Source organism: Cydia strobilella, chromosome Z, assembly GCF_947568885.1.
Source record: "Cydia strobilella chromosome Z, ilCydStro3.1, whole genome shotgun sequence".
In the NCBI taxonomy this organism is placed as follows: Eukaryota; Metazoa; Arthropoda; class Insecta; order Lepidoptera; family Tortricidae; genus Cydia; species Cydia strobilella.
The window spans coordinates 37,818,203-37,832,308 of record NC_086068.1 but is presented as its reverse complement, the minus strand read 5'-3'; the positions used below and the strand labels follow the sequence as shown (position 1 = coordinate 37,832,308).

The following is a 14,106-nucleotide window of genomic DNA, read 5'->3' as shown; positions in this document are numbered from 1 at the left end:
ATTAAACAATGTCGCTACTGTTTAAATTTTTATTTTATTTTGTGGCTAGTTTTCCTAGAGGATTATACCATTTTGGAATTTTGGTTAGTTGCGTCAACTTTTGAAAACACTTGCCATATTAGTTTCGATACTTTTTTTTACACTATGATGATTTAAATTGGACTGAAAGAAAAAATATTAAAAAAAATTTAAGGGCGAAATTAATTTTAATTATTTTTTGAGTAAAAACTACGTGTATTCTGGTATTTTAAAGGGCTGTGTTAGATAGCACGACTACTTATGTTTCCAAAAACAAAAAAAATATTAGAAATATTTTAATATTTGTAGACATGGTCGTTAAAAATACCATTAGGGGTCTCGATTTTCGATGAAATTCCTTTTTTTCTCTAATTTCAAAAATAATTGAGATATTTTTATAGTTCCGTACCTCAAAAGGAGAAAACGGAACCCTTATAGGATCACTCGTGCGTCTGTTTGTCTGTCTGTCCGTCTGTCACAGCCTATTTTCTCCGAAACTACTGGACTAATTAAGTTGAAATTTGGTACTCATATGTAAGTTTGTGACCCAAAGATGGACATGTAACGTAAACAAATTAATTTTACCCACGGGGGCCACTTTTGGGGGGTAAATGAGTAAATTAAAAAATAAAGTTTGAGAACTATATCGTGTTACATATCAAATGAAAGAGCTCATTGTTAGAATCTCAAATATATTTCTTTAATAATTTTAAGATAAATAGTTTGGAAGTTATTCAAGAAAATAGGCAAAAAATGACCATTTCCCCCTTTACCTCCGAAACTACTAGGTCGAAAATTGTGAAAAAAATACACAAAATAGATCTTTACCTATAAATCACCGGATAACCTATTAATTACTTACTTAGTCGGACCCCTACGGGTTTTTTAAAGACATTTCACATAAAAATACATTGTTTAAATTGTGTAATGTACGGAACCCTTGGAACGCGAGTCCGACTCGCACTTGGCCTGTTTTTTTTCTTATTTTTTCTTGACTGCTCATAAGCAGATCCATCCCCTGGTGCCGGCTTATCGTTGAGTTTTGGGACACGTTGTATAAACTAATGTAGGGTACTTTAGTGTTGTTTACCAATAATATTATCGAACATATGTACATATATTTTTTTGTAAATGTAAAATGTGACCTGTAAAATTTGCTTTTACCAATAAAGTTCTGTATTCTGTATATCTCAATCAATTGACATTTGACTGGGACGTCAGTCTTCCGTGACCACAGCTAGTGCAACCTAGCTGAAACGTCGGAAAAAAGGCAAAAGAATGAAATTTAATCGCGTTAGACCCGTTAATGACATTAATTATGTGATTTATGTGTACAAAACGCGAGTTTAAAGTGTTAAGAGGCCGGTGTCGATTTTAGTCGCAAAAATGTAAAATTGATAGATTTAGTCGATTAAATTATACACCTTTTGTTACCAAATTCAAATAACAAGTACTGGTTTCTATTAGCACGTCTTCTTATCTTGCCTTTTATCAGATCGATTTTTTGAAAACAGACTCACTAAATTAGTAATTTTTTTTTTCTGAAGGACGTTTAGGTAAACGCGCGTAAAGCACTGATTTTGTCGCTCTTATTTGTAAATTTCGTAAAGTTTGGACTGCTAAAAATAATAAATTTGTATTACACATATTCTGTACTTGACCTTTATCAGTTAAATTTTTGTTATATGACTTAGAGTTCTAGGAAATGAAAGTTAAACGAATTAAATTTTCTCCAGAAATTACTTCAAAACAAGTAACAATTTCTCTGAAAATCGACTTAATTTCAACGTAATTTGGATACTTGAACATTTGCTGAAACTATTCTTATACATCAATTTGTATAATTTACCACCATAATTTTTTGATGAATTTTTAAAACTGCCCCTTCTCTTCGTATATTACCGGTGACGCACGCTCGCGACCTCATTATTAAAAGGCAAGATGAGAAAACGTGCTAATGGAAACCAATACTTGTTATTTAGATATTACGTAACAAAACGTGTATAATTTCAACGACTAAATCTGTCAATTTTAAATTTTTGCTCCAAACTCGACTACGGCCTCTTAAGTTAATTACAAACTATTTTTTTGATTCGCGTAGGTAAAAGTAATGACTTTGTTTAAAAATACATAAAATAGGTAAAATAAAATCATACTCACTTAACATTTGTACCTATAACAATTTTCGGTTTACGGGGCTAAATCGTGCGTGAAACATGAGAGTTTGAGACTTTTTGACAATATTTAAGGTTTTAGGTTTTGGTGTGTTTGCAATCACACTTAATTACACAATTACAATTACAATCCTGATTAATTGCTTAATAAACCATAATTTAATTTAATATTCGTACCTATTCTCATATTTCTCATACTAGACGCTTTTTTTTTCACCAAGAGTCTTACTCCGCGCACATAGAGTAAAGGTTTCAAATGCGTGCTAAAAGATTCAACCATTAAATAAATATTTAAATTAATAAATATATATAAAAAATAAAGGATATTTAAAACCTTTCGAGTGAGTTTTGTAACATAACGAGGCCTTACAACTGGGAATTCGTATTGCGGTGCGGCGCTACTAATGATATTTTCCACCTTAAAAGGACTATATTTTGAACCATACCAAATAGATACTCAAAATTTTCAGAATATACGTGTTGTTTCAACTGTTATTCCTTGCAATAACAATTTAAAAAAATAATAATATAGGTCTCCATTCAAGGAACTCATTAGGGTCGCTATGTAGGCTAATAATGGTCGCCATCTTGAATATCTCACTTCCGGTTAAGATTTCGATCGGGCGATCGGCAAATTCGGATTCAGCGGGGTCAAATTAGGTTAAAAAATCTGGTTGCCAAAAAGTAACATGATTTGCCAGTCGCATCAAGAAGTAGAGCGATTTTGATTTTTTTTGCCTAGACTATTGTCAGAATCGTTTAAATATTCGTTGTATTTTGGAATAAACGGGAAAAACATGAAATCTTACAAAAGCGGAGTGCGGGAGGTACTTTTCCGCATGACGAATAATTTTACACTAGTAAAAATCAGCACGAGGCGATTCAAGCTCAAAAACGACAATGTTTACAAAATTTGGAGTTGATGACGGGTAGGTGGAATGCCATGCTCGGTATCAAGCTTCAAGATCGAGTAAGGAATGTCGAGATCCGTCGACGCACCAAGGTGCAAGACGTTGGTTTCATCATTACCAAAGTAAAATGGAGTTGGGCGGGACATGTTGCTAGGCAGAGTGATGGCAGGTGGACTAAAATGTTAACGGGATGGTGGCCGCTTTCGAATGAAAGAGGCCCCTGGCGTCCGTGGGCTCGTTGGGTGGACGACATCCGGAAGATTGCAGGTCACTTCTGGAGGAGATTAGCTCAGGACCGGGACAAGTGACGTACTGGAAGAGAGGCCTATGCTCAGCAGTGGGCGATGAAGGGCTGATATGATGATTATGAATGATGAAGTGGAATGAAACATCTTAACACATTAGCGGACACGAATGCTATAGCATTCGCGTAGTTATTTGTTTCCTTTAGCCTATGACACATGACGTCACTTACCGCATAGCATCCGTTTTTGTACTACTCCTGGCCCCGTAGACAACATGCCAATCGCTAACGCTCCGTAGCCTTTCGTAGCATAGTACCAAATTCGCAAAGTGCTATTTGGAGTTTCGCGAAATGTTATTTTTTTACTCGCATAACACCAGTTTCTCAGAATACCAAAAACGCATAGTACCATTAAGCATAATACCAAATTCTCGAAGTGCCATTTGGCGTTTCGCGCCCTTCGGTACCATCGCCCCCGCAACATTTCCCTTTAAAATATTACACTTTGGGGAAAAAAGCGTAGGTAGGTATTAGGTTAGGTTCGTTAGGTAGCTTCAGATGCCCAAAGGGCAAACCGCCTAGAAATAGGAGCCCCGCGAAGCGGAGCTCCGTCTAGTAAAGTTGCGAAGGAAATGTTTTTTTTTTTTTTTTAAGAAAGTACTGGTTGCGAAAGTGGAAAGTGAAAATAGAAAAGTTGGTACTATGTGTATTACAAGTTGGTAAGTATCGTAGTTGGTGTTTTGCGAGTTTGTCACTTTACGAACTTGATAGTTTGCCAAATTGGAGTTATGCGTGTTTGGATATATGCGGGCGTTGGCACTTTGCGAATTTGGTACTATGCTACGAAAGGCTCCGTAGCGAACGAAACGCAACTGTCACTGTCACACTAATATGGAAGTGATAGAGAAACGGCTAGGCCGCCTGGTGACGCGGATGCTATTGAAGGTCTGATACCTTGGTGGTGAGGACGTACGCGGACTCGGCCGCCCGCCCCGGATGCGAACCCACGCATGGTCGACGGGCGACAGGCGCCGTACAACACCTCGCGGGTCACGTCGCTGATGGCGCATTCTAATATTGTCTAATATTGTAAATCTAATTCGAGTTGCACTGAATATTTTGTCTTACATCATCTGATTACTGGTACATCTGGTAGTCACTATCGTGATTTCGACTGATGACGCAAATAACATTAATGTTTTTATGTAGGTAAGTATTTTATTATTTCTAGACAGTTTTGAATAATTTAAATAAAATTATAAGTACATACTAAAACTAATATTTTTTCTAATTTATACATGTATCTACTTAAATTACTTTTGGGTGTTATCCATTAAAAATTAAAGAAATCATCTTCGTCGTATGACTCAGCGGTAGTGGGAGCGCCTCTTATAGCAGATAACTTTAAGCCTTGTGCCTGCATTTTGTCTAACTCTGGTAACTCCTGTTTAATAGTTTCTTCGACGTTTGTTTTGTTTAGTTCTGCCTGAATCTTTTCTTTTATAGGACCTTCTAACGCATCCATAATCTGATATCTCAACAGATTAGGCAATATATTGACAACGAATTCAATAAGGTAGTCGAGAGTGCCAGCACCATTGCACCGCACCTGAATGTTACCGACCTCTAGGTCCACGTTTCTGAATTGGGGTTTCTCCCTCGTGTCGAGCGGCTGTGCGACGACGACTCTCCCGATGATGTACTCCACTGAGAAGGACGCGGTGCCAGCTCTGGACAGCAGACCGCCGACGGCAGCTATATTCCATTGCGTCGTGCCTTCTAATTTTTGAGTGCCAACTTCAACATCTGCTATAACAGTATTGTTCTGCATCTTTAAAGTAATATTTCCGACGCGATGAAACGACGATGCACCTGTCACCCAGGTGTTAGATAAAGACACAGAAAATATACTAACTGTAGCATTATAATCGTTTACTTTGTATGGGTCCATTTCCATCTCGCGTACTTTTCTTCTCGCATCCGCTATCACCATGTCTAACGGTGATATGGAGTTAGGGAACTGCATGTCTCCCGCGACTTCATCTAATTTTTTATTTATTTCAGCCCTCGCTTTAGTGTAAGCTTCTTTAAGAATATATGGCTTGATGGAGTCGAATAAAAAGTTTCCGACAGAATTGACAATTCCTTGGAACATGGCTCCAAATAAGCCTAGGTTCTGGAAATTCATTGATATCGTGTTAAAGGATATATCCATGAGAATGTCTTGAGCCCTGAGCTTGCCGTCGCGCTCCACGCCAAGGTTGGCCTTGGCGGTGAGGCGCAGGCCGGTCACGTCCACCGTGAAGGGCCCCTGCGCCTTGTTCACCCACGTCGACATGGTGTAGTTGCCTCGGGCCTGCAGCTTATCTATCAGCATAGCCGCGTTCACCTGAAATACAATAGAATGCAACTGTGTAAGTCTACATACAACGAACTACGAATGTCTCGATCACAACTGCATGTTAATGACTATGCCCCTTATTCATAAAAATCATGAAACTTTACGGGCCTGATTTACTCAAGTTAGAGCAAGAGTACTCAAATTAGAGACCTTAAAAATTAAATATCGTCACTGACTTCTCAGCTTGACTGCGCGCACGAAGAAATTGCATGCCTTAACTCAGAGGTAAACAAGCTTTCAAAAAACCAATTGGAATTAGAAAGGCATATATCTGTCCTAAAAAAGCTTCTTAGTGAAGGGAAGTACTCCAGTTTTAGTAAATCGAGCCCTAAATCTGGAAAAAAGAAGAAAATTGTCAAGCCTTTAAATCCAAATTCGTCTACTAATTATTACCATGAAAAAGGAAGAATATTTGTTTTTGGTAGAGAACAATGCAGGGGGTTGGCAGGCATCGTCGTTTTTGAGTTCACGCCATACATTGCCCTATGTCTCAAAAACGTACGAAATTACATCTTTTATCAAACCAGGTGCTACGACGGATCAAATTTTAGAGACAATCTCACTCCATAAGTATTCAGAAGAAGACAAAAAGAAGACAAAATCTTTAGGAGGGCATGATGATAACCCTATGGCTACTATTCGTTGGTGTAGTCTATGAATAATAAATCTGTGTTTATAATTGGTATTAGGAGATGTCAACAAATGAATACGAATTTCTGGAATTATATGCTTAGCCTAAGTTGTGTTAAAATTAAGATCGCTTTGGATGGGAAATGTGTCGACAAAAGAATTTTTCTAAAGGAAATCTGTAGAAAGCTAAGCCAAATTATAGATCAAACGGATTATAAAGGTGCTTATTACAATTTTCGCAAAGTCACGCCTAGAGAAACTCGGAAAAACTCTACTTCAACTACAAGTACATTTCAGGAAAATCTGGAAAGTGAGGCAACAGGGGAAGGAAGTATATAGATTATAACATAAGATCCGCAAATTATACAAAGTAGCCCGCTTTTTCGTTGGAACTCAGAAGAAAACACAAAATAAATTTTGACATTTAGATTTTTATTCTAGAAAGTTTCTAGACTAGTAATTTTTTATACAATTTTGGTGTTTGACGATCGTTTTGTGAAATTCTTATTATTAAGTTTGACATATCTATAATAATTCAATGTTATTAAGAATAATAATAACTGCATCAATAAATTGCTCTGATATTATATTGATATATTTTTTAGATTTAGATTTTTAGTTTTATAGTAGTTTTAGTTTAGTTAATTGTAGTTTATTTTTTTCTGTAAGGCTTTATTTATTGTTTCTATTCCAATTGTCAACAGTTTAGATTGTGCCTCTGATATTTAGATTAAGGTAATATTTGTAAAACTCGACAATTTAAAAGTGCTTGTTGCTAGGCCTATTTGAATAAAAAATATTTTGACTGACTTTGAATATTAAAAATCATTCAACACTTAACAAAACGATAGCCGGTACCCAAACCGCGGAAACGTCGGTGAATATTAAAATAGCTCACCAGAATGTACAGGGTCTTTCCAGTAAAGAAATCGAAATGGGCTTATTTCTGGAAAGTCATCAGATTAATGTAATGTGTCACTGGTTAAAAGGAAACCAATTGAAATTTAATTTTTAATACAGTTGCTCAAAAAGTGCTACTTTTCGTGGCTGTTTAGCGTGCGAAAAGTTGGTTTTCGCGAACTAGTGCTTTTTACTTTTCCAATTTTTTTAAATTTTTACTTGTTCCAATTCATGACTACTTATTGATGAGTGTTAATATTAGTTTCCTTTAAACGTCGTAATCAACATAAAAACCTATTGTTAATGTAAGAATACGAAAAATATGCATATTTCATATTTTATTACTTACCTCTTCATCATTATAAGTATTATAACACGTTTATTTCTTAATGTTGAAAAACCGTTCTTAATAAGTTGTCTGAATAGAACGGAATGCCTGTCAAAGAAGAGGCGTATTTTCTTACTGCAAGAACGTTTTAAGTTTCCAAAGGCAACATACGATATTGTTAAGAAAAATATTAAGCGAAGCCGACCAAAAACCTCCATCCATGCCCTTGGAAACGCCAAAGAAAAAGAGATCGAGAAAGGACTTTGTGTTAAATCTGGATAGTTTTGGTTACGATGTAATCAGGAGGATGGTATATCCCTCCCTCCCTCCCCAATTAGAAAAAAATGCGGTTGAAGCTAATAGAAGCTATTTATTTCAATTATAATTTCTACAGTCACGCTACGAAAAATTCTACGAAAAATGGGATTTCGGTACTGTAAAACAAGGGATAATCAAAAACTTTGATGGAAAAGCATGATGAAAAGGACCAAATATTTAGATAAAATTAAAATAAGCAGGAATGAAGGAAGGGATATAGTGTATATGGACGAGTCGTATATACACACGTCGCACGTTGGTAGCAAAGGTTGGTCAGACTCTATCAACGCAGGGATTAAAAAACCAATTTCTAAAGGACAACGTCTCATAATAGCTCACGCCGGCAGTGAAATGGTTATATACCTGGTGCGTTGCTTATGTATAAATCTACAGACAGAACAGGCGATTATCACAAGAGATGAATAGCGAGAACTATGAAAAATGGCTTAAAATTCAGCTTATTCCAAATTTGCCGACGAAGTCAGTGTTAGTTGTTGATAATGCCCCATATCACAACAAATACACCGAAAAACTGCCCAATTCTAATACTCGGAAACAAGACATGATAGATTGGTTGACAACACATGATATTCCAGTAGACCCCAGCTTAACAAAACCACGAATTTACGATATTATCTTGCAACACAAACACGAACATATACAATATTCCATAGATAAAATACTGGCTGAACATGGTCATTCTGTTCTGCGTTTACCTTCGTACCACCCAGACTTAAAACCTATTAAGAATATATGGGCCCAATTAAAACAATACGTAGCTCAACGTAAAGTCAATGACTTTGACAAGCGTAAAGAATCTACTGCAAGAGAAGGTCAATATGATTTGGTCCAGAAGATTGGAAAAAAGTTTGTCAACACGCAATTAAATGTGAAGAAGACTTCCGTATATATGAAAATAAAATAGATTATAGTGACCGATTTATAGTTAATACAGATGACTGATGTTGAATAGGTAGTTTTAAAAATTACAATAATATCACAATTTTCCAATTGTATAATTTTACCATATGAACTGAAATATGTGACTGGTATTATCAACTCTATATAATTTCCGCCAGAAGTAGTAAATGGCGGTGTGACGTTCTGTTTTCAAATTTGGTTTTCGAATTTCAAATTCTGATTCTATTTTATATTTAGATTATGACAAAAAGTCAAATCGCAATATAGTCATCAACCGAATATTAAGCATAATGTCATTAAATTAGGGCTTATTTTACATTGAGACAATAGTATCCTCAACTTTTTGCGGTAAGTTTAAAACTTTTTGTAGCACAATCGGATTAAGTCTCACCTCGAAATCCTTCCAAAGAGATGAAATTTGATATGTATGTTAATTAAAGGTCTCTTTTTCACAATATTTGACATTTGGGGACCTCGAGAAATCGCAGCCATCTTGGAAAATGTGTACCATCCTGGAGAAATTTGCGTTTCACTCTAAATATACGTTCTCTATGAAAATATGGTGTAAGGCAACATTAAAGCTTATTAAATTCTACACAAAAAAGTCCTAGATAACTTTGCGGAAAAAATACATCTTGTTATAGAAAATAATAGCTGAATCCCGATTTAGCGCTTATACCCTTTCAGGGGATATTCTCTTAATATGAAACTTGGAGGAATATGAATTCCACTTTTGTATATACATTTGTACACGTTCTACTCCAATATCAACATTTTACTCGACTGCGACTTAAACAGAAAGTAGGGTTATGGGTTTAAATACTGAAAATCAGTACAGCCTGTAGCTCAGGATACTGGACGGATTTTTTTTAATGACATATCGGTAGATTCCTCTTGCCCTTCACAACCTGTTTACACCTGTTTTATTAAAGAAAAATTAATACAGCCGCCTTGAGAGGACGCCGAATAGTAAATCATATTTTTACTTCTATTGAGTGGATTTCAATAAAATAGACATCAGTAGATCCATAATTAGTACACGAGTGTTATGCAATACAAATTTACTAAAATAAATGGAGGAAATATGTGTAAAACTTAAAAATGTGAATACAAAAACAGATTTTAGGTCTTAAATGGGGTTTAAACAATAGTGACAGTAATTAAATTTGACACCTACAATTTCAGGGATCCCTGTTTGCGTGTTATAAAATTGGAGCTTCGGGGACCACGGGGATCAAACGCCATCTTGAAAAGTATGTCTTTTTTGGTTTTTCTTTTTTTCTCGGAATATCTGGGTTTAATGTAAATAATTTGTATGGCAAAACGAAAGCTTATTAAATTCCACACTAAAAAGTTATACAACAACATGTCCCAAAAACGAAGCCTTTCTCTAGAAATAGGGCTTACAAGTTACAAGGGAAGCTTACAAGTTTCCACACATTTTTTTTTCGTGGTTGTGTAGATAATGTTTTTGTGTTCCACAAATTGGTAAAAAAATTATACAAGTATTTTTTTCTGACCTGTGTTAAAATAAAATTTTAGTGGGAGACGATTAAGTATAAACTTTTGACTTCTGAGCCATATTTCTAGAAGAAAGCTCCGTTTTAGGGACATGGTATTCTATACCTTTTTGTTTAGAACCTAATAAGCTTTTGTTTCGCTATACACAGTATTCACATTAAACCCAGATATTCCGAGAAAAACAGAAAAACTAAAAAAGACTTATACTTTTCAAGATGGCGTTTGATCCCCGTGGTCCCCGAAGCTCCAATTTTATGACACGTAACAAACAGGGATCCCTGAAATTGTAGGTGTCAAATTTCATTACTGTCACTATTGTTTAAACACCATTTAAAACCTAAAATCTGTTTTTGCAGTCAGATTTTTAAGTCCTAAACAGTTTTCCTCCATTTATTTTAGTAAATTTGTATTGCATAGCACTCGTATACTAATTATGGATCTACTGATGTCTATTTTATTAAAATCCACTCAATAGTTAAGGCGCTAGAAGTAAAAATATGATTTACTATTCGGCGTCCTCTCAAGGCGGCTGTATTAATTTTTCTTTAATAAAACAGGTGTAAACAGGTTGTGAAGGGCAAGAGGAATCTACCGATGTCATTTAAAAAAAATCCGTCCAGTATCCTGAGCTACAGGCTGTACTGATTATCAGTATTTAAACCCATAACCCTACTTTCTCTTTAAGTCGCAGTCGAGTAAAATGTTGATATTAGAGTAGAACGTGTACAAATGTATATACAAAAGTAGAATTCATATTCCTCCAAGTTTCATATTAAGAGAATATCCCCTGAAAGGGTATAAGCGCTAAATCTGGATTCAGGTATTATTTTATATAACAAGATGTATTTTTTCCGCAAAGTTATCTAGGACTTTTTTGTGTAGAATTTAATAAGCTTTAATGTTGCCTTACACCATATTTTGATAGAGAACGTATATTTAGAGTAAAACGCAAATTTCTCCAGGATGGTACAAGATGGCTGCGATTCCTCGAGGTCCCCAAATGTCAAATAGTGTGGACATGAAAAAGAGACCTTTAATTAACATACATACCAAATTTCATCTCTTTGGAAGGATTTCGAGGTGAGACTTAATCCGATTGTGCTATTGTGAGTTAATAAGAAAGCAGAACAGCAGTATTACCTTCGCGTGTTACCGCCGATATCCGATGTATCTTTCTAAAATCCGAAGGTCGTTCTCAGAGTTAACGGACTGTAAGTATATAGTATAAAATAATACAACAGATCTACGATATTTGTAGAATATGTCAAGAATTATTCGAAAATATTTAAGAAAGTTGGTATTGCCGCCAAATCTCTTAATATTAGTGCAAAGGTCAGGGCATCTGAGAATAAAATAAAAACTGTCTGGAACATCTTAAACAGGATAGTGCTAGTCAGAAACCTCGTGATTGTCAATTTAAGTTGCAGTGTAAAAAATCGTCAACTATGTTTGCCGAGGCGCACACTGATAGTTTCGACGCAATAGTTAGAAAACGGTGTGCGTCATTAATCAACCGTCTTCGCCACAGCCCAAACAGTATTCTAAACGTGCTGGCGCAGCGCTGGGACTCGCCTTTGTGCGCGCTGGGTGCGGCTGCACGCACCGCCGCAAGCCGCACCACGCCGTTTTTAATTTAAGTAGCTTATATGTTTGTTTTGTTTGTTTTTAATATTGTCTTCGGTTACCGCGATAGTTACTCATGAAATAAAACTATGAAAACGGATTATATCGCGTATATTGAATTTATAATACATCCCGACGTTTCGAACTCTTTACAGCGTTCGTGGTCAACGGGTGACTGAGGAAAAAATTACAAAGTGCAAAAATACCCACATACTAAAATAATGAACAATCATAGACTACAAACTTTAAGGCTGGTTGTACATGCAAAATCGGTTCATAAGGCTAGTTATACACTACAATTATTTTCAAGTAAAGATATATATACGCGATAAAAACTACGCCGGCTCCAACCCTACACCACGGACCCGAGAAGATTTAATTCCCTCCTAAATTGTAGGAGGGTATCCCAATATGGGACCGGCAACAAACTCGGCGGGACACATCTTTTCAAAACATCAGAATGTCCAGCATCATCCAACACTAAGGTCTCACAGTCTATGTCTCGCTTGCTCCTTTATCAGATGGACTACAGGATCCCAAGCTGGTGGTAGAGAAAAGCCATCTTCCCTATTAAAGTTTGGATATTTCTTAATCTCAATGGCCTCGCGCAGCATTCTGGGTATGTAACGCTTCTCCTTGGCAAGAACCAGAGGCTTATCAAACTTGATTGAGTGATTGGCTTTATCCATGACATGCTCACAGACAGCAGACCTAGGTCGACGGTGCTTGACATCAGCTATGTGTTCCTTCACCCGAGTGGAAATGCTCCGTTTCGTCTGCCCGACATATGATAGGCCACACTCACAGTCCAGCCTGTACACTCCTGCAGTCTGTAGAGGGGTATTGCATTTTACAGGCCTCAGGAATTGTGACATCTTCTTCATTGGCTTGAAATATGTTTTATAGAAGCACGCTTCAAGATGTGGCTGATCCTGTCCGTGACCCCCCTGACAAAAGGCAGAATGGCAGGCCTGCGCTCGACTGTGGGGATCTTAATGTGGGACCTCTGGTTGACCCGCAGTATCCTGAGCTCGTTTGCCTGGAGCGCGCGCCTGGCATGCTGGAGCTCCGCGGCCAGATGCTGGTCATCACATATCCTCTGGGCTCTCTGAAACAAAGATTTGCCTACCGTAACAAGTTGACTGGGATGGTGATGCGATTTGCCATTTAAGTACCTATCAGTATGAGTAGGTTTCCTATACACAGTGCGACCTAGGGTGTTATCAGGATTTCTTTTTACCAATACATCTAAGAAGGGGAGAGAACAGTATTTTTCCAACTCCATAGTAAATTTTATTTTGCTATGGATGGAATTTAGGTGATCCAAGAAAGTTGAAACACTACTTTTTGGAAGTATAGTAAAAGTGTCATCTACGTATCTTTTAAATATCTTCGGTCGCACAGGAGCCAATGAGAGTGCCCTCTCCTCGAAGTCCTCCATAAAGATGTCAGCGACTACTGGAGACACCGGAGACCCCATGGCCACGCCGTCGACTTGAAGGTACAATTCACCATTCCATAGCAAGCAGCCAGATGTAAGGCAATGTTCCAACAGCTTAGCATATTCCTCTGACATGTTCTGCTCACATAACCTCTTCTTGACAATTTCAATGCAGTCTTGTACCGGTAGCATCTATCTGGCTCACTATGGGACGTAGCCCCCCCCCCCAACACCCAATACAATTCCCCCCTACAGACTGCAGGAGTGTACAGGCTGGACTGTGAGTGTGGCCTATCATATGTCGGGCAGACGAAACGGAGCATTTCCACTCGGGTGAAGGAACACATAGCTGATGTCAAGCACCGTCGACCTAGGTCTGCTGTCTGTGAGCATGTCATGGATAAAGCCAATCACTCAATCAAGTTTGATAAGCCTCTGGTTCTTGCCAAGGAGAAGCGTTACATACCCAGAATGCTGCGCGAGGCCATTGAGATTAAGAAATATCCAAACTTTAATAGGGAAGATGGCTTTTCTCTACCACCAGCTTGGGATCCTGTAGTCCATCTGATAAAGGAGCAAGCGAGACATAGACTGTGAGACCTTAGTGTTGGATGATGCTGGACATTCTGATGTTTTGAAAAGATGTGTCCGGCCGAGTTTGTTGCCGGTCCCATAT

General features: G+C 37.2%; 1 protein-coding gene across 2 annotated transcripts in view; it reads right to left on the bottom strand.

Moving 5' to 3' along the window:
- Nucleotides 1-4,545: 4,545 nt before the first annotated feature.
- LOC134754875 (uncharacterized) overlaps nt 4,546-14,106 on the bottom strand; it is a 55,478-nt gene continuing 45,917 nt past the window's right edge. For both annotated transcript variants that reach the window (XM_063691333.1, XM_063691332.1), the window contains exon 3: nt 4,546-5,736. In XM_063691333.1, coding sequence (XP_063547403.1) covers nt 4,681-5,736 — 1,056 coding nt within the window. In that variant the 3' untranslated portion in view covers nt 4,546-4,680. The remainder of the gene's footprint in view (nt 5,737-14,106) is intronic.